This window comes from Ricinus communis, chromosome 3 (assembly GCF_019578655.1).
Source record: "Ricinus communis isolate WT05 ecotype wild-type chromosome 3, ASM1957865v1, whole genome shotgun sequence".
NCBI classification, from domain to species: Eukaryota; Viridiplantae; Streptophyta; class Magnoliopsida; order Malpighiales; family Euphorbiaceae; genus Ricinus; species Ricinus communis.
This window is the reverse complement of record NC_063258.1, coordinates 29494523-29522278: the sequence shown is the minus strand read 5'-3', so window position 1 is coordinate 29522278 and position 27756 is coordinate 29494523. Positions and strand designations below refer to the sequence as shown.

At 33.3% G+C, this 27756-nt stretch overlaps 5 protein-coding genes across 6 annotated transcripts; 2 read left to right on the top strand and 3 right to left on the bottom strand.

The window, feature by feature from the left end:
- Positions 1-2558: 2558 nt before the first annotated feature.
- LOC8258616 (probable flavin-containing monooxygenase 1) lies at positions 2559-6328 on the top strand. Its single transcript, XM_002516123.3, has 5 exons — positions 2559-3048; positions 3222-3462; positions 4243-4421; positions 4580-4929; positions 5209-6328. The coding sequence occupies exons 1-5, from the start codon at positions 2599-2601 to the stop codon at positions 5555-5557; spliced, it is 1569 nt and encodes a 522-aa protein (XP_002516169.1). The 5' UTR covers positions 2559-2598; the 3' UTR covers positions 5558-6328.
- Positions 6329-6851: 523 nt separating this feature from the next.
- LOC8258617 (probable serine/threonine-protein kinase yakA) lies at positions 6852-12337 on the bottom strand. The gene is made up of 2 exons (XM_002516124.4): positions 7765-12337; positions 6852-7139 (listed from the first exon to the last, which is right to left on the bottom strand). Exons 1-2 carry the CDS (start codon positions 8991-8993, stop codon positions 7091-7093), a joined length of 1278 nt encoding a protein of 425 aa, XP_002516170.2. The 5' UTR covers positions 8994-12337; the 3' UTR covers positions 6852-7090.
- Positions 12338-18476: 6139 nt separating this feature from the next.
- Positions 18477-19737, top strand: LOC8258618 (acyl carrier protein, chloroplastic). Of its 2 annotated transcripts, none has more exons than XM_015717393.3 (4): positions 18477-18845; positions 18939-19061; positions 19156-19275; positions 19385-19737. In XM_015717393.3, the coding sequence occupies exons 1-4, from the start codon at positions 18744-18746 to the stop codon at positions 19508-19510; spliced, it is 471 nt and encodes a 156-aa protein (XP_015572879.1). In that variant the 5' UTR covers positions 18477-18743; the 3' UTR covers positions 19511-19737. The 2 variants fall into 2 exon arrangements, with proteins under 2 accessions (XP_015572879.1, XP_002516171.2); XM_002516125.4 differs by having other exon boundaries at positions 18510-18845; positions 18951-19061.
- Positions 19738-20013: 276 nt separating this feature from the next.
- LOC8258693 lies at positions 20014-25229 on the bottom strand. The gene is made up of 9 exons (XM_002516126.4): positions 24357-25229; positions 24063-24266; positions 23712-23769; positions 23479-23541; positions 21991-22066; positions 21385-21500; positions 20846-20935; positions 20579-20710; positions 20014-20430 (listed from the first exon to the last, which is right to left on the bottom strand). Exons 1-9 carry the CDS (start codon positions 24713-24715, stop codon positions 20296-20298), a joined length of 1233 nt encoding a protein of 410 aa, XP_002516172.1. The 5' UTR covers positions 24716-25229; the 3' UTR covers positions 20014-20295.
- Positions 25230-26021: 792 nt separating this feature from the next.
- LOC8259009 (E3 ubiquitin-protein ligase AIP2) lies at positions 26022-27717 on the bottom strand. The gene is made up of 5 exons (XM_015717427.3): positions 27436-27717; positions 27117-27333; positions 26836-27032; positions 26532-26747; positions 26022-26404 (listed from the first exon to the last, which is right to left on the bottom strand). Exons 1-5 carry the CDS (start codon positions 27580-27582, stop codon positions 26255-26257), a joined length of 927 nt encoding a protein of 308 aa, XP_015572913.1. The 5' UTR covers positions 27583-27717; the 3' UTR covers positions 26022-26254.
- Positions 27718-27756: the final 39 nt, after the last annotated feature.

The following is a 27756-nucleotide window of genomic DNA, read 5'->3' as shown; positions in this document are numbered from 1 at the left end:
TCAAATTGAAATAATAAAAGAAATGTTTATTTTATATGAATGGTTGTATAAATGGAATATGCCCCTTCACAGTCGTACACTTTTTCTACCTGGAATTCTATTGCAGGTTGTTATCTTTCTTTAAAATTCTTTTCTTCTCTTCTCTTTTTTCTTCTCCTTTCTTTATTTTTCTGAGTCGTCGTTGTATACAATATAACAAAAACTTTAAATGGGTGGATTATTCAATTAAGGACCCATCTATGTCTTAGCAGAAAATGTTAATATCAATCGATGGCAAGTGAGTACTTTAGCAGTGGTAAGGATAGTAATATGATATAATAAAACAAAAACTAGGTGTTATTAGCTAGACATATTGGAACTGAGTCAATGATTTATAATGAAGAATGACTAATGTGTTTGTAATATTTAAGCCAATTATATAATTATTTACGTTCTTAAATAGGAATGGCAATTGGTAGAGTATTTGTCCAATTATTCAAACTCAAATCTAATTAAAATATATATATATTTAAATTTATTTTAAAATTTACTTTTATTATCCAAACCCGTTCTAAATTCGAATAGAAATACTCATATACTACTCCAATCCGATAAAAACTCATTTAATATATATACTTATTAAATAAGCTTTATGAATATTTAGATAAGTAGCGGATACTTTACCCGTTAAATACCTATTTATATAAATATTCGGATAATTAAATAGATATTGATTTACAAATCTACTTATAATAATTAAATTTTAAAATATATTAATAAAAATTAATAAAATAATTATAAATTCTAGATTATATAGTTTTAAATAAAAATTTATAATTTTTATTTTTTATTATTTTATTTCATACACATAATATTATGATATTATTTAAACGGACGTCAGATAATGAATTCAGTAACTTATATTTATATCCATTTAAATAATCGGGTTCGGGTAGCGAGTACCCGAAGGCTCAAATAGGAACCCAATCCAAACCCGATATAGGTATTGAAATTTAATTTCAAACCCGTCCTAAACCTGTTTATAAACTACCCATATTTATTATATTAGAGTTCAGTCGGATAGAGTACCTGTAATTACCCTTGGCCATTTTATCAATTTGATATTTCAATTTTTGATATAATCTAATACATTTGAACTTATTTTTTTGTGGTATTTTAATTTTCTTGACATATATTTTTATTTAATACGTTCATGTGTATTGTATAAATATATTTAAATATTATTAAAAATTAAAATTTTTGTATGTTAGGTTAAATTGAAAAATAAAAGTGTTTAGATTATAAAAAAAAAAATAAAACTTAAATAATTAAGTCAAAATTTAAATATTAAACTGATAGAAAGATTATTTAGAGAGATAAATATATATTTGACATAATATTTATATTGATACATGGATGAAGAGCTATAATATAAGGAATTACATTGTAACATCATCTACGGCAAATATTTACATGTATGTTTATGTCAATGTTTGAACGAAGAGCTATAATTCAAAAGTAAACCCATGCATGGTACTATTAGAAGGTATGAAGATGATGGTCAAATTATATATAAATCCATGGGAACGCAGGGAATTCAAACTATATTCTTTCGCTAACTAATCTCTATAAACAATTACTTCATATCTAAAATCATGAATACATAAGAAAAGGTCAGCCCACGGCGGGCTAGGTGAGGTCTTCCTCTTTATTAATTAATATACTTTTCAACAACATTTTATATTGTTTGGTGGTAGGCTTCATGCGGACATCTCCACTCTCACTGTAGCTCTTAAAGGACGAAAGGGTCTGTCTTTTTAGACACAACTTAATTTATTATTACCTTTTCTCTTTTTTTGTTTGTTTTTGTTTTGGGTTACACACGAAACTTAGATATGATATCATAAATGACACTTCATGTTTTGATACCTAAATTAAGGAAGTAAAATTAGCACCATCACCTTTAGCTAAGCCTACCCTTTATGTATTAAAGATAACGAATACAATACACAAATTCATAATATCAAACTCAAGTAAATGACGAACGAAGATAATTTAATAATTGAACACATATGATTTTGAACAAGAAAAATGGAGGTGGACCCATAACTTGTAGTATATATATATAATATTTATCGTCACATATTTATTAATTTCATTAATACTAAAATGTTAAATACATATACATGTGTGTATATTTGGTGTAGAAAAATTAACCTCAAATAATAGATATAAATATATAAGAATAATCTTTCACCTAAATATTTAGATAATATATATATTAATCGATCAATATTGTTTTCCTAATACCAAATGACTGAGATTAATATTAGATAACGAAGAATATAAATCCAGCTAAATCTTACCCATATTTAATTTGTTATCAAATCAAGCACTAAATAAATAAATAATAAAAACAAAAAACGAAAGGTGGACAACCATTAATTCAAAACTACCAAGTAAGTTTCCATTGAATTATCAATGTTATATGAAGACTAAGTGATCATGCAGCCCTTAACAACTATAAAAGGGGTCACAAACCTTGTAGTTCCTGCACACACCAACACACACTGGTCAAAACTAAGCTCTTAAGTTATAGCAAACTGTCAACCAAAAAACATGGCGAGTGAGCAAAACTGTCTTCAAACTCACAAAGTAGGGATCATTGGTGCTGGTATTAGCGGCATTGCTGCTGCTAAACAGCTCTCCCATTACAGTCCAATGGTGTTTGAGGCCACTGGTTCAATTGGTGGAGTGTGGAAGCATTGTTCTTTTACTTCTACCAGACTCCAAACACCTCGTTGTGACTTTGAGTTCTCTGATTTTCCCTGGCCTGAAAGGGACAATTCCAGTTTCCCTTCTCATGAAGAGATTCTGGAATACTTGCGCAACTATGCCACGCATTTTGATGTCTTGAAATTTGTCAAGTTCAATTCTAGGGTGGTGGCCATTCGACATGTCGGCGAAACCACCAAACTTGACGTGAAACCAGGGGAGTATGGCGCTCTCTTTACAGGGCATCCAGTCTGGGAGGTTGCTGTACAGACTGATCAGTCTCACGATGTGCAGGTTTCATATATTACCCAAAAGAAGACTAAATAATGATATAAACCTTATAATGAACCTCTAACTTATTGCAAATACGAGTTTAATTCTGTAGTTAATTTTCCTATATATATATGGGCGTCTTTTCTCGGTATTGGATTAATTATATATGTTCATCCAATCTGTTGTTGTTGCAGTGGTATGGGTTTGAGCTTCTAGTGGTATGCATTGGGAAATACGGAGATGTAAAAAGAATGCCAGTGTTTCCACCATATAAGGGCGAAGAAGCATTTGGTGGCAAGGTCTTGCACTCTATGGATTACTCTAAATTAGACAAAGATGGTGTTCGCGACTTACTCCAAGGAAAGAAAGTTGCCATTGTTGGCTACAAGAAATCAGCCATTGATTTAGCTGTGGAGTGCGCCATGGCTAACCAAGGTATATACATATATAACCATATATATATATACATGTTTACGCATAAAACCCCACAAGCATATCAAACCTTTTCTGGTAAGAAATTTACTGACAGGAAACTTAAATATTTATGTCTTTTATAAGAAATAAATTCATGAATTTTAATTATGATTAACAAAATCAATAAGTTTTTAAGTCAGTGATAATAGAAACGTCTTTAGAAAAGTGATATCTCGACTTTAAAATTAAATTCATTGATTAATTTTGAAAACAAGAATTACGAAATAGAAAAAATGAAAAGAGTAAAAGGCAAAAGGAAAAAGATGACTAAAAGTTGACCTAGGCATGAGAAATACTATAATTGGGCAAAAATAAAGTTTGCATGACGCTACTTAATATAGACACGCATCAGTCAAATAGGTCCCAGCTGTGTCGGAAATTTGACTTAATTTCACTACTTGTTATATATTTTGTCTTCACTCATTATGTATTACAACTAACTTAAGGATTCAATTGTAATTTATCTTATTGACTCATATAATTAATTTTATTGACTCCATTGTTAAAGAATTCATCAATATATATATATTCAAATTGCAGTATTTTACTTTCTTTTTTCCTAACTTTCTACTCCAAAGACGCTTTGGAAATTCTTAGAATGAATTTAACATTTATATTAAAGAAAAAAAGGGTCAAGTAAATGCATCGGTATGTTCCTCTGGAACTAGCTATAACGACTGTTTCTACATTAGAATTGATGGATCTTGACATGTTTGCTTTGGTATTTGGATTTAAAAAAAGGACCAAAAGGCCAACCATGCACAGTGGTGATAAGGACTTTACATTGGACCGTTCCATCATACTGGATATGGGGCTTGCCATTTTTCTTCTTCTTTTCAACAAGGTCTTCTCAATTTCTCCATGAAAGGCCAAACCAGAGCTGCTTCAAGACCCTGCTCTGCCTTCTTTTATCTCCAATGGTATGAATAAAAACTATCTATTTTCATAATACCGCCCGGGAGGTGGGCTTAGTTCCCTGCATATGATACCACTTCACTTCAAAATGTAAAAGATATTATCATCATTTCGTTTTTAACAAAAGTATTTTTCTGTTATTTGCTTTTCCTTTCTTGGGCAGAGAAAGGCAATTTCCAAGTTCGTAGAGTCTTATTTGGCATGGAAGCTTCCTCTAGTGAAGTATGGATTGAAACCTGACCACCCGTTTGTGGAGGACTATGCATCTTGCCAAATGGCTATATTGCCGGAGCAATTCTTTCCAGAGGCTGATAAAGGAAATATACTGTTCAAAAGGACATCAAAATGGTGGTTTTGGAATGGAGGAATTGAATTTGAAGACCATACGAAATTGGAGGCTGATGTCGTGCTGCTGGCTACTGGTTATGAGGGGAGAAAGAAGCTCCAGGACTTGTTGCCTCAGCCCTTTTCTAGTCTAATGATAGATTCATCTGGAATAATGCCCTTATACAGGTATTTGCTATTCTGAATTCCATAGCTTTCATGACGCAACTGAATCCTATAACATTGAGTATAGCACCTGCCTTAGGACCTATGTAAGAGATCCTCAGAAAATTTCAAGGCTTATTGCCTGCACAGATTGGGATAAATAAATATATTATATATGACAGATGGACCACTCTGCTGCCAACATACAATTATATACAAATGGATTATATTTACCCTATATATTAAAATGGGTTATTAGGAAAATAATTGCAAGAGCTGATAAAAACAAATACTATATGGCAGGGGAACAATCCATCCATTGATACCCAACATGGCATTTGTGGGGTACATTGAGAGTGTATCGAATCTGCACACAGCAGAGTTAAGGTGCATATGGCTAGCTAGGCTAGCTGAGGACAGATTCAGGCTTCCTAGTATTGGAAAGATGATTGAACAAACAACAGAAGAGATAGAAATCATGAAAAGAACTACCAGATTTTACAAGAGGCATTGTATTTCAACTTATAGCATTAATCACAGTGATGAGATATGTGAAGAGATGGGATGGAATCCTTGGAGGAAGAGGAACTTGTTCTTGGAAGCTTTCAGCCCTTACAACAGCCAAGACTATCAAGAAAAGAAAGACATATAGTAGCAGAATAACCTCTCTTTTTTTCCTGTCTGCCAAGGTTATTACTACAGAAATAAGAAAACTAATATATATATATATATATATATATATATATATATATATTGTATTAATAGATTATGAAATAAAGGGGTCCATTATTGGAAAATTGTAAACGTTCTTGATATATTTAATTGGGCTTCTTGGCTCCGGCATATTGAATTAAGAGTGGATCTCTGGTGGCACATGTTAATTTGACAGATTCGCAAAAGAAACTTGTTAAGATTTTGTCAAAACATTGACAAAAATAATTAAGAAATTGGAAATCTTGGAAAGGCCAAGGCATCAAATATTTGCTAATGGGTTATGGAGAACGTTAATTGAATAGGATATAAAATAATAATAATAATAAACGAATCCTTTTTTAATTATAGTGTCAATTTGAACGTTATGATAAGGTTCCAATCATTCTTAAATTGTTTTTTCTTTTCTAAGCAGATTATTCTAATCATTATACAAGCGAATTTCTTATCCAGGAATGAATTCCACTCATCAAAACTTACAATAACAAACCCAAGATTTCAACCCAAACCATAATTAAAACCAACATCAAAAAAATAACTTGCTATCGTACCAACCAAAGTCAAAGTCGAATTCCAAGCCAAGCTTTTGCTTTATCTCACAATTCTCTCTTTCCAAACACTTTTATCGTTCATGATTCTCTGTTTATTTAAATTTGTAATATTACTGATTTTGTTACGAGCTACAATGTATATGTATAAAATGTGTCATCTTTAACATATTGAGAAAAAAAAAAGAAAAAAAGAAGAAGAAGAACACTGTAACCTGAGAAAGTTTAGGATCTGTATGACATTTTTTTTCTGGTATATATTTGTATGACATCTTTCATTTTATATGCTGCCTCAGAAAAGATGCCAAAAGGGAAAGTTGTTCACTGTTAAATGCAACCAATAAGAATCAAAACTTATCTCAAAATCCCAGAAAGTTTCTAAGTGGTAAATAATGTGGGTACAGTTTCCTTGTCTATTTTTTGTTTTTAACTGCCAGTGTAACTAACAAAAAGCATAGAAGTGATAAGTGACATAAAGGGTATCTACAGAAGCCAAAAAAAAAAAAAAAAAAAGAGAGAGCAGTTGCCACTCGCCCACCATTGAAATTGCTAAAGAAGCAAAATGCAGCAGATGACAGTCTTCTGCTAAATGTCATACAAAGACTATTGCAGCTCTGAAACATTTAAAAGAGCTTTGGAGAAAGAAAAAAAGCAAAAGAAAGAAAAAGAATGAGGTACAATGATGAGTAGAAGATAAAGTAATATTTTCATATAATAAGCTCAATAAGGAGATAAGCATACTCCTTAGTTACATTATTTTCCTTTATGGACTCCCAACCTCAATAACATCCCTGAAAGCCTTATTATTAGATTAAAAAAACAGCTTCTAACAGGCTAGCCCCCAAAAAAGGATTAATGTAGAAAGAAAAACAAAAATAGAAACAAAAGAGCCAAAGATTTGATTAACAAAAAACAATCAATCCTTGTCAAGAGAGCCACTCCCCACCCATGCCTTCAATTTCTCCAATGTCCATGCTGTGCATCACAAAATTACAAAACCACAAAAACAATAACATGCTCAGTGAACACATCACTTGTTAACAGCTTTTGTATTTCTATGAAATAAAATCAAATTTAAATAAAAGCACCCAACAACTAATTCCCAAATAATAATAATAATATTGTTAATAACCAAAAAAGCAAATGAATCATTGGAAAAATAATTAAAATGAAGGACGACCATGGGCTGATTGAACTAATACAAGTCTTTTCAGTAAGGCCCACAAAAACAAACTTGGACTACCCAATCTCACTCGGGACCATAGTCCTCATCTTGGGTCAAAGGTCCCTCACAAGCCATCAATAAGGCCATAATATTTGCACAAACTAAAAAAAAAAAAAAAGGTCAAATTTCAAAGAGGCTTCTTGATGCTAATATATGAACTCATAGTAGCCACCTGGTTAGCTTAATTGTCTGTGATTAAGTGGGTCCTTTTAAAGCATTAGTTTGATGATTTAAGACTAAAGCATTAGAGTTCATGATTAAAACTAAATCCTCTCTTACTCATTTCACAAAAAGAAATAAACTATTTAGGTGCAAAGGCATGGAACAGAAGACGTTTCCTCATTTATAATAAGTTTGGGAAGTTTGGTTTCTTACCAACGCAGGGAAGGATCATGGTAATAATCTTCGGTGCTGTAATCATCAAAATGTTGCTGCAAACATGCATCATTTGCGTTCAACCAGGAAGGGAATTCCATAACTTCATCAAATGGTTGGTAACCATCATCCTCTGTCTTCACTTCATGACCAGAATCCATGGTTTTCAAGAACTTGAACCACCATGCTGATTTGACCAAATTCATAGTATCATTCCATTCCATCTGATGCTGTTCTCCTATTGATCTCATCTCTGCCATCTCCTCATCATCTACCACTTGGTGCAATCCTCCTCCACCATAAGATTCAGTTAAGTCACATATTGCAGGTGGCATCCCTTCTTGTGATTTTGCAACTGAAGGAACATCTTCAGTGGCAATGGAAAAAGAAGGTGAAGGCGACGAGAATGATGAAGGAGAGGATGATGAGTACACCGATGATGGGTTGTTGCTGTTGTGGTAAAGAGAGGTGTCTAAGTCATTAAAATCTTGAAAATTGAGATTTAGGCCTAAGGTTTGGTTCGGAAGAGGGAAATTGAGATTTTCATTGATAGTTGAAGGAAGAACTGGAGGAGTAGGCCAACAAAAAGGATATGGAGGAGGGGAAGCAGAAGGAGGAGGTGGTGCATGAGAGAAGGAAGTGCAAGAAACACTGTCTAGATAATTAGAGAAATTGGCAGTATTTGATGGATATATTCTTGGATTCCTCCTAGATTTCATCTTTCCTTCTTGTTCAAAACATGGAGGGGGTGAAAGTTGCACTGACAGTGATTGTTGTTGGTGCTGCTGCTGCTGCTGCTCTTGTTGTTGATGATGCTGCTGTTGTTGTTCATTGGCTTGTTTCATGGAAGCCCTATGGAACTTAAGGGCGGCAACAATCTCTCTTCTAGCTTCAGCCATATTAAGAAGCCTTTCTTGGTAAGGCCTACTGGTGTGGAGTCTCCTCCTCACCTGTTTCCTATGTTGTTGTTGAGGCTGTTGAGGTTGCTGGGTTTGTTGGTTTTCACTTACACCTTCACCAAATTTGGCCATATTTTGGCCAGAAAAACTATCATCATCAACACAACTGCGGTCTTTGGAATTCATGGGATCTTTGGTTCTTGAAGAGGTTAATTGTTTGACTAGACTACGAATATAAGCACCAGATAGATGAGGTTCCTCTTTCAGCTTATTAAGTTTATCTATTTCCATTCCTTCTCTGGTTTCTTGCTTAGATGATCTACCTCTCATCTCTCTCTCTCTCTCTCTCTCTCTCTCTCTCTCTCTCAAAAATTAGGAATGTAGAAAGAAGGTAGAATCATAGTTTTCTTTTTTCTCTATATTCTTAGGGACAAAAGTACACAATGCAGAGAGAAGCAGAGGCTGATCTGGTGTACTGTTCCGAAAGGGGCCTCATGGGTGTTATAAATACTAGTTGAGGACAGTCTAGGGTTTTTGAATATTTTTGGATTTTTCCCTGTTTTGGCAAACTACGTTTGTTACCCTTCTATTACCGGCCTTAAATGAGCAGTTAGGGTGGTGTTTCTATTACTGCTCTACCCTCATCCTTCAACTATATTTACGTTGCATCAGGCTTCAGCTGCCTCTCTCTCTTCTGTGAAATACTTCTTTCCCCACCATTAAGGAAAAATATTTACCTTCAACTTATACATCAATGTACATGTAGAAGCTAGTTTCTAAGTAACAACGGATTAGAAAATTAAAAATAAGACCACTCCACTCAACTAAATCTTAAATTCAAACTAATTGCATACAGACATGTTTCTTTAATTCATCCAGATATTAGGACTATATCTTCATAAATTAAGGTCTAAAGACGCTAAATCCTTTCTCACTACTTTTCTCGAAGTCATCTACTATATATGACTTCAAAAGCACCCAGTTATATCAAAAATAAAAATACGAAATTAAAACAAAGCAGCAACAGGTCTACAAGATGTGTGCTAGGAAATATAAAAAGAGTCGTGTTATGCTGAATGTCTAGATTGTTTTACGTTTTTTCAAGCAACAGTTAACAAATGTCAAACATGATGCACTGCTACATCAATAAAATCTAGTTCAACATGCAAAGTAGGATGGTCCTCATCAACTAAAAGTGACAACCAGTGATTCCTAGGTTGGAATATAAAAAAGAATGGATTCTTCAACTGGGGGATTTAAGGTTCTTTTAGTAATTGGACAGAATTCAGACCATAATTTCTTGATTTACTAGTGATGCTTGACAGCAAGAGGGCATCTTAGGCAAGAAATGGTTGATGGGTATTCTGGTATCTTGCCTGCAAGTACCATGGGACCAGGCTCAAATTAAAAACGTCAGCAAAAGCCTATGGAGACTGACAGAAGAATCTCCATTACTGTTGTAACCTTCTCTTTTTCATTTTTTATTTTAGGAAAGAAAAATGAAATGAGAGAGAAAATTCCAATATTTTCTGTTCAAAACAAATTGATGAACATGATTTGAGTCTGTTCATATGAAACAGAGAACTTGGACCTTTTGTAAAGGCATTCCAGCATGTTAAAAACAGAATTGCTCCATACCATCCTCTTTCTTTCCCTTTCATATTATTTCCCTTTCTTGACAATCCTTTTCACTATAAAAATTTTTACCTTAAAATTTCACTCTAATATTGGTCGTTGCAGGGCCACAGGCATGGCTACTGTGGCTTTTAGCAGAGGTTTCAGGCAGCAATAACAGTGAAAATAAAGCCTAGAGAAAAGAATTTATTACTGCTGTAAATATAAAGAGAGCAGCAGCTACAGTTTATGAGAAAGAATTATTAAAGAAAGAAAAAGCATTAAAACGAAAAAAGAAAACAGTCATGTTTAGAACTAACATCTAATTTTATATTGTAGATTGCAACTGACACTGTTTGTTCACAAGGATAATTTGCTGTGCATGTGGGGAGCAAATATAGCATTTTATCCAAAAAATATACTAATTAAACAATCCCCAAAAAGAAGTCTTCTAAATGTTTTCTCAAGACATATCTTATTATTTAGTCCAACCAAACATGTTTTTTGGTCCTAGAAGGGCAGAAGAAGATAAGGAATGGACCTTCCATCAAATTTACTTAGGATTAAACAATTTAAATTATAGATTGAGTAATTCTGTTCATCAACCTATTAGAGTACCCAGCTAGCAATTCTCAAATCAAGTACCAACCATGCATCAGTATAGATCAAAGATAGGCGACTTTTCAAACCATCCTCAAATCTTATCTTCAGCTCCTTATGTAAAATGGGTTTAACACACAGTATCTAAGAAAGCTGATTTACCAATAATCCTAATAGTCAAAGAAGTAGGCCAAAATTTTATGTCATATACCAAAACTCTTTAAGCTTCCTATTCTCCAACTACACTCACTAGCATGGGAAACCTCCAACACAAGTCTAAATTTGAATTTCAATCCAAAACAATCAAAAATTCATATCAGAGGTACCAAAAATTTGAGCCTAATACCTTAATAAAACCACACACCAACACTATATTGTTTCCTGACAATCAAGAACTTAAATTGGTTAACAATGAATGATGATCAGAAAAACAAAACCAAAAAAAACCCTCAAATTTTCAAGGTCAAATTAGAGTTCATATCAAATTTTTCAGGATTTGCTCATAATCCAATGAATTGGACGTTACATCCTCCTTCTCCAAACATGATTACCAAATGATAGACCTAGTTACTATCCTTGCAATTCATACCATTGCACCCACCATATCTAGAACAGCCATCTGTTCTATATCTCTGCAAGAAAGCCACAACATCCCCAACCTATTCCTTTGCCATCAGCAATAGCATATGTTCCATACTATGAGTGCTCTGGGAGCAGAGGTAATAAGCATATTTAATAAGTCCCAATAAGTAAAATCCCCAAGTAATAATTGTCTAATTCTGTAATCACCTTTCTCTTATTTTTATTGGGTTAGCTTCTAAAACAAATCAATCAATTGAAATGCCTAGTTATAAACTTACCTTTCGACAATGGTTAAAATTATACCCGTCAACTCTCTCTCTTGTGCATTAGCATTTTCCCCACAATTCTTTGGACCACAGTGAACGATATCTGAATTTTCCTTAGAATACCCCAAACGTAGGATTTTACTTGTGTTTCATATGACAACAAAATATGAATAAATATATTTTAGATAATTTGTTTCCTTTACCAAGTAGAATAATGGAGAGTTCAGTTCAGATCACTGTTTACTCAAAAGGAAAGGCATGAGATATGGTTCCATGAGCAATCAAAACTCCAGAGTGCTAGTTTACCATCAAAAGATTATCCCTATAATCTATTACAAGCAATCCCTACATCTTCTTGATCAAATTCACCTTTTAAGAGACAAAAACTACATAACACTATCCATTTGCTAATTTTCATTACAACCATATCATAGCCTAAACTAGCAGAGTGGCCAGCCACTACTCCAATGATCTTCCTATTGAGTAATATATACCCAAGAGTCTATTTCATGAATAAACTATTTATGCAAACTTAACAAACCCCTTAAGAGGAAGTTAACCAAATTAAGTCGCTAATTAAGACCAAATGTGCCAATACTTTAGGAAAATAAATAAATGAGTAATAAATAAATAAAAAGGGGGTGAGAGAGAAGCATTGAAGTTGCAATGTGTATGAGCATAGATACATCTGAACAGGCAGAAATAGGATAAAAATTCTAGAATAAAAATGTATAAAATAATATAAGTAAATGGATATACATATATATATACATGTATATCATGAAAGCAAGAAAGAGAGAGAGAGAGAGAGAGAACAGGCCTCTTTTGTATAATAGTGTGGAGAGTGGATAAAGATGCATATGACATTTGCTGCTTCTGAAATCTGATGAAAGAAAAAGGGAAGAAAAAAGATAAAATTAAAAAACCAGTTTCGACCAATCCTCTTCACTTTCAGATAGAATCAAGAAAGCAAATTTCTTCTTTAAAAAAAAAAAGATTAAAAAAAAATGAATAAACATTTACCTGTCCACCCAACACCATCTGCATTGCATATATATATATCAAACTTCCAATTTAAGACTCAGATATACCATTTTTCACCATTGGATTCCATTCACACCACCTCCCATCATTAAAAAAAGAAAAAACAAACAGAGAAAGAAAAATAGCAAATCCAAATGAGAATTGTGTTTGGTGATTACCCATTTAACCTTGAAAAATGGAGATTCAAAGCCGCACTATTTAGGGGATGAGAAGAAGGTGACTTCATATTAAAAATGTTCAGACTTATTTTCTCTGCCTGCCTCCTTTCTGCTCCGCTTTCTCTCACTTAACAACTGTCTTAACTGTGCGGTGTCCGGTCCTCTCATGTCCTTTAGTTTCTTAATGTGGCGAGAACAGTGAGTTCACTGTATTATCACCTCAATTTTTGTTGTAATTAATTGGTTTTATTTTTCCACCATTAAAAGAAAAAAAAAAAACATAATTGCAGAGAGCAGAGGCAGCTGAATTCTGCAGATAGCAAACAGTAATTTTTGGGCCGCTTTCTAATTCATTGTCGACCTTGCCCAATTTATTGCTTTCTCTTCTGTAGTTAACACAATTCACAGCAGACTTTTCTTGCTTAGCCACAAGTACAACCCTTTGACCTTGCACCACAATAACATATTTAACTCTACAAAACTTATTGGGTCTATTTGTTTCGAAGAATAATTCTCATCTACATATATATATATATATCAGTTATTTAATATTAAATACAAAAAAAAATTACATGTAGATATTATTCTTTTATCTGATTTGCATAAATAGTACTTAATATAAATAAAAATTAGCATTGTTTAAATTATATATAGATATTATTTTGATCTTTATCAATATACTATTAATAGATATTGAGGCAAAGAAGAATTTATACTTATTCATTTGAATATATAATATATTATTTTATTATTCCAAATAGGAAATTTGCATTTATTATAAATATTTCACACGTAGATGAGTAATACGTGTGTAAATGTAAATGTATAATTTATGGTGGAAGGACAGAGCATTTACAAAATATATCAACGGTCCACTAATTGTTGTAATTTAAAAAGGAGCCAGACAAATGGTGAATGGATCTTTCTGTATTCACGCACATATTGCGTCATTCAATTCAATTTGGAACCTTCCTTTTTTATTTTCTATAAAAGAATTTATCTCAAAATAATTTTAATTGGTTTCAAATATTATCCTTTAAATAATAAATAGAGTATTCATATATTTTTTTATGCATAATTCGAATTTAACAAGTTTCAGTCTAAAAAATAAACAGTATTACTATTTGAGCTGAAAAGAGGACTTTTGGTGCAACATATTTACTTTGGGAACATGAGCAAAATCACGAATGGGCAAGGATACAAATAAAAAATAAATGGTTAAAAATTAGTGGAGACGAGAGTGGAAAATAAAGAAAAAAAAAAAAAAAAAAAAAAGAGGAAAGGGTGGGACCGCCTGCAAAAGCAGAAAGAGGGATGTGACGGATCATAATCAAACGGCTAATTTCCACTTGACAGAAATGCCACATGGGCATGGCTTTAAGCCTCCAATGGAAAGGAGGCTGCCACGTGGGAGCCTCCGAAAGGGACAATTTGTAGGCAGCACCTGTTCCTTCCCACCGCCGAAAAAGAAAAAAAAAAAAAAAAGAAAGAAGCCTGGCTCAATCACCCTTCTGCAATTCATCTTCTTAATGTTTATCTTTTTCTTTAAATTAAATAAATTTCTCAATTTATTAATATTATATTTTCAATAAAAATTATAGAATTTTTCAGATTAAATTTTATATAATTTGATATTCATCCAAACATAAAAGAAGAAAGAAGAGGAAGTATTAAAATAGAAGAATGGGAAGGGTGGAGGAGATTCAATTTCTCCACTCTCGTGGTAACTAAAGGGGACCAACGTAATAAAAATTGTGAGGCCATCTATCTCACAAGGGTTTCCCTTTTGCAATTTCCACCGAACACTAGTCAGACAATCAAATGATATCTAACGTATAATTTACCTCTCTTTCTCTTTCTCTCCTTCTAAGAAAGAAAATCTCATATTTAAGCATAGGCTTTTGAACAGTATTATCTAAATATTTTTATTTATTTAGTGAACGAACTCTGTCAGAGTAGGGTTTCTTTTTATTAAAGAAGAAGAAGAAGAAGAGCATATTGAGTCGGAGTAGGCTGTGTTGCCCTAATGTGAACTGGTCAAAGGGTGATGGCCTCACTCACGGTACTCAAATTCAAATTTGACTTTGCAAGAATTAAATACACCTATATGTATATGTATATAGGTAAGGCAATAGGCAGAGGTATAGGTCAAAAACTATTTAATAAAATAAAGGTCTGGGCTGGTGTTAGTATTATAAAATTAAATTAGCCATTTATTGTAAAATTGAATTGAATTGAAGATAGTTAGGGGAGCCCCTCAATGGTGATAATATTTAATTTTGCTGTACAAAGTGTAAGGTCACTTTCCGGTATTAGTGGGGGGAGGGGGTGGCGCTGGGACCATTTCTAATTTCTAATTTGTTATTTCCAATCTGCCATCCTTTCTCTTCCATCCCCGCACACGGAGACTGAGAATCAAACCATTTTTGTTCTTCTAGACGTTATTTATCAATGCCCTTACTTCAAAAGGAAAGGATCTTTCTTTATTATATATGTGCCTTCCTGCTGCATGGTTTTCTTTTTTTTTTTTTCTTTCTTTAAAAAATAATGACAAGTTGCAACCAATGGAAACCAAGCAAAATCAATCTTTCCCTAATGTATATTTCTGAGTGAGAAAGTGATTTGGCCTTCTCACTTTACCCCACCCGCCACACTTGCCCTCATGCCCTTCGCCCTTAACAAGGCCAAATGGATGGCCACATGAAGCTAGTAGCTATAGCTATATATGCATATAGCAGCAGTGTACCATTTATCTTTTGTTTCTATATATATATGTACGTGGTAGTATATTATTATTAGGGCTAATTATTTTACAGCAGCAACCCAGCTTGGGCTTGGGTATTTTATATATATATATATATATATATACTGATGTTGGTGATAAGATCATAAGATTTTTAGGTTTTAATAAGACTTGAATGCTAGCACATGATAGTGGCTGTAGGTGGCATGCATGCAAAAATTTGTATCAGACGGGTGTTTCCTCTGCATGCCTTCGTCTATATACAAAATGGGCTCTCCATTATTCATTTTTCATATTTCACTTCATTATTTTTGTCACAGCTTCTCTTCTTCCTTACCACCCCATCCCCCGCTCTCTCTTTTCCTATTTTTTTCCTTTTATAGTTTTCTTAGGTTAAATATATATATATATATGCACATCATCATCCTTCATTTCGGACCTTCCATGCAAGTCCGAAACTGAGAAATTCGATCGGTTTTATTCTTAATTCCTGGGTGAAATTTTGTTTCTCACTTGAGATTATCAACTTTTTACTATACTTATAGCACCTATTTGTGGCCCATCAAAAAGAATATACTCCGAGAATTTCATAATCCTATTAGCTTGACAGACAAAAACAAATTATTTAAAATTCCTGTTTAAGGATATTCATGAGTTTTTAAATTTGAACCTCATCGAGGAAGTCTAATTAACTAAAATAAGTGTTAATCTATGTAATGCCATATAACCATAATATAAAAATGCGCCCTTTGTTGTTTTTATATAAAAAATATACAATATACTAACAAGCTTGATTAAAAAAAAAAAGAACAACCTTTGTATTTTTCTCATTTTTTGTTTTTGTTTTTCCCAGATTTCTAAATGGGAACATGGGGATGTATATAAGTGTTACCTATTGAGGTTAAAAGAGGAGTCAATATATGCATGTGATAAAATCAGTGAAGCAGTTCGGGGAGGTTGCGTTAGGGATTATCTTTGCATATGTGTTTCATAATTATATATATATATATATTTTCAAGATTATGTTTTTTTATCCTTTTATGTATATTTGTTGTTAAAATCCATTCTTTTCTTCTTTATCTTTTAAATAAAATTCTTGTACATATGTGCGCAATCAATGCGGTTGAATTCAGTTTCTTCCTATTCAATTCAAAGCGATTAACTTCAATCAATTCAAATCGTTAAAAAGAAACACTGGAATACCATGTCATTGATAACTATATTAATCATCATTTGATCTTTTACACATCATTCTAATGATATTTTAAAATTTTAATTATTTCTAATTAACAATATAAAAAACGCGATGTGCTAATCTCTTATTGCCAGGAATTATTGAATTGAAATAAAAATTGAACCATTAAATGTAAAATCTTATTATACAAGGATTAATAATGCAATCCTTTTAGGCAATATAGAAGGGAGATGGGACATAAAAGCCAAGTCCAGCCACTTTGATGCTGCTAACTCTAATTCAATGCATGTTAATGATAGTGAAAATTATAATATTTTTAAAACAATGTGAAAAGAAAAAGAGAAGAGAAGAATTAGTTTCATAGTTTGGAGGAGGATGGTTCGGTTGCCATACGAAAAACAAAATCAGTTGTATAGAACGATCGTCAGCAGCTATTTGGCCCATTCCTGCAAAATTTGCGGCTGCTGCTTACCCAAGAATTTCTCATTTCTGGGCTGTTTTATTATGCAACTTTCCTTTCTTTCTTTCTTTCTTTTGCTTTCATTACCATCTAATATGATCGACTCTTATCAGCTTTTTCACACTTTGCTGTTCTCTTTTATACTTCGTCATTTTTGCTATCTTTTTCTCCTCATCAGTGCCAACAGTAATCCAGGCTCGCATGTACGCATAACAAATATGAAAATTACTACTTTCAATATATAAATGTGTTTTTACATGCAAGAAATGCATACTATGAATTAACCTATATATTTAATATAAATAATTTTTTATTAAAAATATAATAAAATATGTTTCTTATAATTACAGTCGAGCTAAATTCAAGCGCAGTCTATATTCAAGTTTGGATTTTCTTGACCGAGGTGAATGTACAGTTTGAATATCATTGATGATGCTCTTTATTTGAAGGAGTATTATTTCTATAAAAAGAATAGTATTTTTTTTGAGCCAGCAGAGTGAATGTTTGATCTTCTAAACATATAGAGTAAGAATATCATTAATAGTTCTTTTTATTTTAAAGAGTATTATTTTTATAAAAAATAATATCTTAAAAAATATTCAAATATAAAGAGTAAAAATTGAATTCAAGTCCAATGAACTTTTTATGTTATGCAATTTATTTAACTTTTTTTCTACAGGTATTAGTAGTTATAATTATTTTTTTAATAAAATTTTGTCAATAGAAAAAGATTAAGAGTATCAACTAATAAAGCACATAAAATTTACAATACATTTATTATATTCATAATATTTTTTAAATATAAAAAATATATTGAAAATACTCTAATAATTTTATTAAAGATTGAGATATTCTCCACTTCATTACAATAATATTTAATATATAATAATATAAAATAAAAGTTTAAATATAAATAATTATTAAAATTCTCAATAATAATTAAAAATATGGAGTTAATCAGCAATGGAACTAGTCCTTGAAGCTTACGTTATGAAGGACATTTTTATGTCATATGAATAGCCCATATATCTTCCACTATAAAGAGGTGCAATGACCAATCCAAGAGATGATTAGTGGTGGTAAGCTTCATACAGTAGTTACAGTAATGGAACCTTAAGCACCATCATTATGAAAAGGGAAAAGTCGCTATGACTATAATCAGGAGGACAGGGTAGTGCTTTGAACCCAACTCAATACAAGCATAAGCTGACAGAAGACATGGGAATAGCCGCCCAACTCCATGCCCCCAAAACAAAATCCTTCATTGGAACTATCATCTTCTTGTACAATGCAGAGGCCAGCAAGTCCTTTCACTTTATTATATATACATGCACCATTAAACAAATTTCAAGTTTCTCAATCAAATTGACTTTCCTTATTTACAACATTCTTCTTCTTTTCTTTATTCTCTTGTTTTCATGGCCACCTTCCTTGCAACCCCCACATGTCCTATTGCCACCCTCCCCACAACCCCCAAAGTCAGTCTTCCTACTTGCCAGCAGAAGAGCTTTTCCACCAATGTAGGTGCCACTTTCTTGATTTAATGTTAGAATAGATGTGTAGCTTCATTCATTGTTATTATTATTTTGAATATGTAGTTGAAGCCAACATAGATTCTAATGCAGGGAGGTCCTTTCTTTTTTGGGCTAAAACATATCCCAAAAATCCAATTGCCAAAGGCAGCTAACATCTCTTCTACCAGGTCTAGGTGCTTCAGGACTACCATCTCTTGCTCTGTAAGAATTTCCTCGAGCAATTGTTCTTTCTCCATTACTTTTTTGGCTTTATAATATAAGATATTGATTTATGAAACCGGATTGGAATGACTAGGCTGAACCTGAAACCCTGAAAGTAGTCCAGAGCACAATTGCTAACCAATTGTCTATTGAAGTAAGCACAGTTACTCCTGAAACCAAGTTTGCCGACTTGGGTGCTGACTCCCTTGACACGGTACTCTCTTCAGTTTTTTTTTTTTTTTTTAAAATAATTATAAAGATACAGAAACCATCCATGAACAGAAATTGAAGCAAATGAACAAATTGCAATTGAAATTTAACAGGTGGAAATTATGATGGCATTGGAAGAACAATTCGATGTGTCAATTGGAGAGAAGGGAGCTGAAAACATTGTTACTGTACAGGATGCTGCAGATCTCATTCAGAAAGTGCAGGCAGCTTCTGCTTGATTACATTTGGTCACATAGTACACTGAGAACAGAAGATCCATTTTGATTATTAATGCTGCTGCAAGTGAATTCCCAACGGCTTAATTGGGATGTGGCAATTTTATTTTCATTTTTTGTTTCCACTTATATCCTATGAGTTATTTGTTTCTTCTCTTCAAGGGAAAAAAAGGTCTGATTTACTTTGAGTACTGATAAATAAGACAAAACTCAGTATCTAATTTATAAGACCCCACTCCACCAAAATAAACTGGCCTCCATTTATTTTAGCAGTTCAGACCTATAAATTAAGGAACAGTATTGGCAAGCAGACCGATAAAAATGTGGTCAAGCAGGCAGCTTTACAGAAACTCAGTTATGTAATTATACATGGCGTAGCAGCATCAATGTTAAATCTCTACTGCCTATTATGATATGATCCTTCCACAGGCTCTATCAGGAATATTAGAGTGGGTAAATAGATTGGAAAAGGTCTTGGTTATCAACAACGGTAACACAAGACATTATTACATCGAGGAATGATCTTGATTTAGAGTGAGTGTTTTTTATGTTCCACCAAATATGGAAGCAAAGGTGAGAATATACTTGCAGGAGTATGTATTTAACTACTCGCCAACAGAAGTCTACCATATACCTAACCAGTAACTATGAACTAACAAATCAGCCACATAGATGAGACTTTGGCTGCAATATTTGTAAGCCAAAATTTATACATATGGAACCTATATTTTTGTAATATATACTGTCGTGAGCACCCTCATTAAAACTTCTGCCGAGTAATTAGGATGTTAATCTTCAAAACGTCTGAACCAGTCGCTAATGGTTCTGAAGAGGACTCTAGTCTCATTAAGTGAGAGAGCCTTAAGACCTTGAGCGATAGCATCTACAGGAGTGTACACAGAACCTACTTGCCATATTGGTTCCTAATGAGTTGCAACAAACAAATGAACTTGTTTAATCAAGAAAACCAATAAGATTGACCACACTGAAATACTTTGTTAAAGAACAAACAAAGAAAGGACACACACAGGTACAGTGCATGTATGCATAGACAGAGCTCGCATATTGTACCTGGATGCATGGTGTGATATGGTTACCACTTAATTGGACCTTCTCTATAGTCCCACCTATGGACTCAATACGAGGCTGCAAGGTCTCTTCAAGGAGATCTGTCTCATCAATTGTATCAGATGTGAACTTTACCTAAGCCAGAAATAGATACACCACCATATATAAGTCTATGTGCATTCTACATAAAAGCAATAGTTCACAGGAGAGATTATACATAAGAATATCTATTTCTCAGAACTTTAGGAATATAAGGTGTACTTTGCATACCAGTAGTGTATGTTGGACATTATAGGAATTTCTACAACAATCGCGATTCTCAGAAGGTCTGGGCTTGAATTCTGATACCCCCTCTGTAACCTAATAGAAACTATAGCAAGTTAGACATGTAAGTCCGTATGATTAATGTCCACTCCAGCCTATTTCTTTTAGGACAGCTGAAAAAGATAAACAACAATGAAGTAAAATCAAGGTAAACAGAAAAGGGTATGTTAATAGAAATCACTATTCTGAGGCACAAATTCATAGCATCCATTGGCCAAATCTCCATGAATCTCGACAAAAGTCATATTAGCAAAATCAAGATTTTGTTAAGGGCTACAAGGGAAATTTTAATCAACAGCAACGATTTAATCAAGACTTCATCACAGTGAGGTATAGAGAGTACAACCATTACAGTCCAAATTGGAATCAGCTATTAAATCTGCTCTATAAGAGGCTGCATGGTATCAACTTACTTTTTCTTTTTCCCAAAGAACACAGAATAAAAGAGCCAGTTACAAACCAATGGAGGGAACTGATCGGCTTACTTGACTCATTACTGAAGGCAACTGATCAACAAATCTAGTCAGTGACGTAAGGGCTTCTTGTTCACTGTCTGGTATTATTGCTCCGGCAGTATCAATTAGCATTTTCCATGCATCCCCTAGACATAAGTCACCATGAAACAATAAAAATTCCAGGATAAAATGGAATCATCCCTTGCTATTAAAATCTCAAAATGGAGAAGTAAAATGGGGATTAGAAGTCAGAGACACTGATTGATGTATAAAATTAAGACGTGATGACCTGTGTTTATCATTGGATATATTCTACTCTAAGACATTTTTGCAAAAGAATTATCCTTGTCGTTTGATCATTATTGAAATGTTTAAACAGATATTTCCTACATAGTTTCGTCACATGCAAACATATCCTCTTCTAAGATGTTCTGGCTACAGTTGACCGATTCATGTAACATATACATTCATCTAGGTATTATGCAAGGCATGAGATGTTGCAGAAAAAAAAATGTTGATTATCAAATTTATTGGGACATGTGAAATAGGGCCTCAACGACCAAAATTTAAATAGAGAATTTGCTGTAACTCTTGGCAAAGTCAAGATGTGAGAGGCAGAGTTCATATGTGATTTACCTGAGGCACTCCTAGCTATCGAGTACATTGGCGATGCCTCCACAATTGGCATCATTTGATTAATGAGTGGGCCTAACTGCAGACAAGCATTTAAAGAATTATGAGCACAATATTGTTAGAAAGAAATTCATTTTAGTGCATTATTGTGGGTGTGTGTGATGGTGCAATGTATACAACTGAATGGGAAAATTGTATTTCTTGACTGATATCATCAAGATTCTGTGGAGCAAAAAGAAATAATCAGGGTAAATTATATTGGCGGTTACTATACTTTACATTTTGTAATAAAATCGTACCAAATCTTTGATTTATAACTAAATGATTGCTAAACTTTAATTTTAATAACACCATTGAATTTTTCCAGCATACTTAGAGAGTAAATTAGATGGACGATCACCAAACTTTGCAAGTTGTAACAAAAAGGTACCAAACTTTTCATTTATTATAAAAAGGTATCGCCCAAGTATTTTTTAAAATTAAAACCTTAGCACCTTTTTGTTATAAAGTAGAAAGTTTGGTGACCACCCATATAATTTATCTTCACACTCACTGGAAAAACTCATCAGTGTTATTAAAATTAAAATTCAGTAACCATTTAGTTATAAATCAAAGGTTTGGCACCTTCTTTTTACAAAGTACAAAGTTTGGTGACCGCCAATGTAATTTACCCGAAATAATCATGAAAATCAGAAACCACTTCATTACAGTTGCTAAGTCTACATGTCCAATACTTTACAGAATCACCTTTCATTATAAAATTTTCTTGAATTAAATTTAGGCATATATGTAATTCTGCTTGCTCTTAAATAAAAACCTCTAAGCACCTAAAAAATTTACAAACCAATCACACAATGAAGTGAACAAACAAAGAGCACTTTGATAAAAGCTCTTGCTCATCATGCCCTCGCATGTTTTGCTAAATTCCTTGAACCTTTGGGAAGTTCATAATTCATAGTCAACATTAATATTGTTGCTAACAACGACATTGCCTCTCTTCATAAAGTGCCATTATGGCCTCTTCTAGCTGTCTCCAGACCAAACATTCACTATCGTTCTTACTGTATTTTTGAAACAATGAATGCTTTACAACCTCCTACTAATTCAAAAGGCCAAAGGGATTTAATCATGGAGCAGAACTTATTATAATGTGTAAAGTTCAACTCAAGCTATCTACACACAAAAATTTCACATCTTAATTATAGTTCTTTTTCTGGGCTAACACATGCTTTGATTAGTTGGTAAACAAAAATCATGGCAGCTACACTCACACACCAAATATTTAAAAGTTAAAAGAATGTCTCTTAATCATGTTGAAGACCAACATTCAGGAACTTGAGATACATCAAGAACTATCTCTTTTCCTAGAGGAAAGATGGTAAAACTACAAAAGTTTATACTGCCAACAGAGAGACCTTGAGGACACTAATCAAAAAGACATATGATACCAAGGAAAAATGAAACGGCAGTAAAACATGAACAGATAGTTACCTGCTCAAAGTATGGTACTGCCTCCGTAGCAGGCCTGTTGTTGAATGAGATTATAGCATTAGCCTTACAGAAGAGATAATAGTCTTTGTCACACTCCATGAATTGCCTCAGTTATTTTAGAACTAAATAAACTTCATAATATGCATTCTGCTTCAGAACCAAAAAGAAGACTTTCTATTTTCCCACTTAGACAAGAAAGTTTTCAAGAGCTGGTATATCAGAGGAAACCAAACCTTTGGTATATTGTCACAGAAATAACTTCCTGTAAGAACTTGGAGAAGTGCACCATTGCTGCAACATCCATGAAAATAAGAAAGTTTGTGTCAGTCCAGTGACAGATTAAGTTGACTCCAGAAAAAATGGGCTTGAATGAACAAATTAGTCATTCTACAGTATTCCTTTCTCTAAATCAACAAACTCACGGTGGCACATTAAATAACTGACTTTCCTCAATAATATACAACATAGTATACATCCTGACATATTAGAAATAATATCCAAAATTGTATTGTAAACTATAGCTACAAAGTCAAAAACAGTTAATTGCTGCAAGAAATGGTGATAATGTGGGATAGTAAACACACCTATGACCAACAGAAAAAACTGGAAGGCCAACAAGCTGGGCAGGTGTTAGATTGGCATCCGGCAAGCCAGATGTTAGTAACAAATCAAGGCAAGCATTAAACTTTTCATATACTTGATTAGCAGCATGTGCATGATCAAAAGTCACATTGTAAGGCACCAAGACAACAACATATCCTTCCTTTGCCAATAGCTCTATTAGATACCTGCCAACATACACAAAACCATAAAAATCTAAGAAAGAAACAATGCAAAAAAAGAGAAATTTGTTATTAGGAAATGATTAGTTTAATTACCCATAAGTGACTTCAGGGACAGCTCCAATGAAAGCACCACCCAAGAATTTGATAATTGCTCTTGGTTTTTTACCTTTGGGTGGAGGAATGACTACACAAGAGTCTATTTTGGAGTATTTCTTACTATCGTAATTACTAGTACTAGTGCTGTTTGTAAAGAACAAGTTGTTAGCGTCTCTACCCGCATATCCATTTGAAACCATTCTTATAGACAAACTCCTTGAATTCAGAGCTCTAAGCCTATGACTGCATGGAGAGCGGACTAGTGGGTACTTAAAAGACCCATTCTTTATCCTTGAGTAGCCATATGGAGTGAAATTCTTTGTGGAAACAGAGCTAATTGAGGTAGCTAATTCCATGACTGGTGTTAAGTGTAGTCGATGGTGACTATTATTGAAATGGTGTTCGTTAAAAGAAGGCTAAGTAGGGGAAGGATGATTCAAGCAAAGAATCAGGGAAATGATATTCATTATTGGTGGATAAATAATAACCCATTTAACGATAATTATGGTGGAAGAAGTAGGAATTATGTATGTTGATGATTATGCCACGAATCTGGTTTGGGTTCCTCTCCTCTAACCGGAACTGGACCATTGAGTTCCAACTGTTATGGGCTCTGACTAACTGGCTTTGATCTTTCATCTGCCAATAGTGCCTACACGGGCTTCCACAGTCATGTTTTTCGTTTTTTCCCTGAGAATGGCTTCCACAATCATGTTGCATCTTAATTTCGAAACAGTTTTTGTAAATATTTTTTTTTATTTCTTTTATGCAGATAAGAAGATTTAAACTTGTGAGTATCTAATATTTATATATTTTTTAGTATCAAGAGTTCTAAGAGAGCAGGTTTCTTTCATTTTTCTAGTATTTCTTACACTATTATACCATCAAATGCGATTATTAGATAAACTCATAATATATTCGTATAAACCCACTTATATTGTAAGACCCGTGAATGATGGGAGTAAAGAGTACCTAAACACATTTAGGATGAGTTTGACATTAAGATTGAAAAAGTACTTTTGCTCCTAAAAATAGATTCGGAAAAAATAATTTATAAAAAAATTTAAAAATTAACACATTAAATCAAAAGAAATATAAATTTATTTTTTAACACTCAACAACAATTCCAAAGACAACCTTATCACGGAATAACAAAAAGTTCTTATCTGAAATGTGACATCAATTGCTTGCTTTATTAGTACAGTACTAACCAATGACTTCACCTGCCGTAATTCAGCTAAGAATTTAATTTAAATCCTGAAAATCCCCAGTTCTTCCTTTCACAATCTTTTTAATGATAGAACAAGGAAAGGATAATGTCATCGTTTATTAGTTTATATAAAAAGGTTTTACTTGCTCTGCCTAATTAAAACAAAGAAAGCAGGGCAGGGCTTGATGTTTCGCAAAAGTTCTGTCGAACTCGTCCCTTTTCAGAAGAAACAAGCAAATCCTCGTAACCCAACATTATCGAGGAGTGTAATAATAAATTTTAAAATGAGATTCAAGAATTTCAAGTCATAAAACCAAGAAACACAGAGTGAGATCTGAAATGCATTATTCAGTCTATTAGCAGCACCAGCGCCCTCTAAAACTCACATTATCAGAAAGTGTAATGACAAAGATTGAAAACCCATGAACATGCAATCAGTAGAAGCTTAGAAGTCATGTAAATGTAGTTCAATTCAAACTAAAGAAATACAAGCTCAGCTCTCAACCGTGAACCCTAAGAAAACCATATAATCATTACTCAAAAGTAATGCAAGAAAGAGTTATACAGCAATAGAGGTGTAAAAACAATATCAAGTTAAAATATAACCTCTATAATCTTCAAAGATGAATCTATAAATACAGTAATAGGCACTTTATTCGCTATGAATAAAGTACATGACAATCATCTAAATATAAAGGAATTCACCACCACGCACAGCATTAGCAGCACCTTTCCTCTCTTCTTCAGCCTCCTTCTCCCTCTCCTTCCAGCTCTCATATGCATGATCATCAGTTTGCAGCTCATGTCGACAAATTGGACAAGAATTGTGCTCATCCTGTCAAAACATTGGACTTAACGTTAAGAACATGCAACTTTATCCCATGCCTCTCAACATTTTTCATAATGCAGGTTAACTAATGTTGGAGCCCTATAAGACATTAGCAAAAGGGAAGTTAGATTACCAGCCATGGCTTTAAACAAGGAGGATGAAATGTGTGCTTGCAAGGCAACTCCTGCATCTTATCATCAACAACCAGATTCTCCTTACATATAGCACATTCTGCATCTTGCCCTAGCTTGGCCAAGATTTCTTGTGTGAGAGTAATAACCGGTAGCTTTGCAACAACCTCTTTACTAGCAGGAGGGACTTTCGGAACTCTGGATTCGTCCTCCAAAAACTAAAAGACATAGAATCAATAAATAATTGGGTTGATAAAACTAAAACTAAAACTAACAAGAACAAACTTAAGGAACTAAAAACAATACCTGAGGCATAATGTCATCAAGATTAGTCATGAGCTCTTCGAGCATACTAGAAGCACTTTCGGCTACAATATCAACACGACCTCTAGAAGATTCAGCAGCCAAAAGAGAAGCCATAGAATTCACAAGATTTGATTGCACTAACCATTGAGGCTGCGGTGGTTCAGGATCCACAGTAAGATGCCCCTCAAATAAATACCCTAAAGTCAAATCAAGAAAAATCAATAACAGTGCACAATTGAAGAGATATTAGTAATAAAATTAACAAAGAAATTGAAATCAACCTCCACGAGACGAACTTGAGGAAACATCTGGAGGATTATCAGTTAGATGTAAATGTTCTTTAGCTTGAAGAATGCAATTCTTTAAATGCTCTTTTTGAGAAGAATCAGAAACTAAGCATTCAGCTTGTTCAAATAACCCTAATCCTGTCATCCAGAAACCTGGAGCTGTGTATCTTGTTTTCAAAATCGTTGATACTCTGCATACAACTAAATAGAACTGCCACAAATTTTGAAAATAAAATTGATTACCCAATGAATTAATAGCAATACTTTTTTTTCAAAAAAAAAAAAATTGAAAGAAGATGCAGAGAGAGATTACTGAATTGCGAAGAGAAGGGGAAGAAGAGAGATAGAAATCGCGGAGAAGAGATTTGATTGAGAAAACGGCGTCTTCAAATTTCTGTTTCTTCGAAAGCTGTTTCTGTAATTCCTCTAATTGCTGTTTCAATTCTTCCTCTGTTGCCATTTTTGGCTTCTTTCGATTTGATTCCACAAAACCTTCAAATTATAAATCTCTCTGTTCTTTTCTTGTAGAAGAGGAAACTAAAGTAACACCGAGCCGACGCCGTTTGCGTGATGATATTTTTTTTTTCTTTTATCAATGATTGTTTGGTTATTAAAAAGAATTTATCCCTTCAAA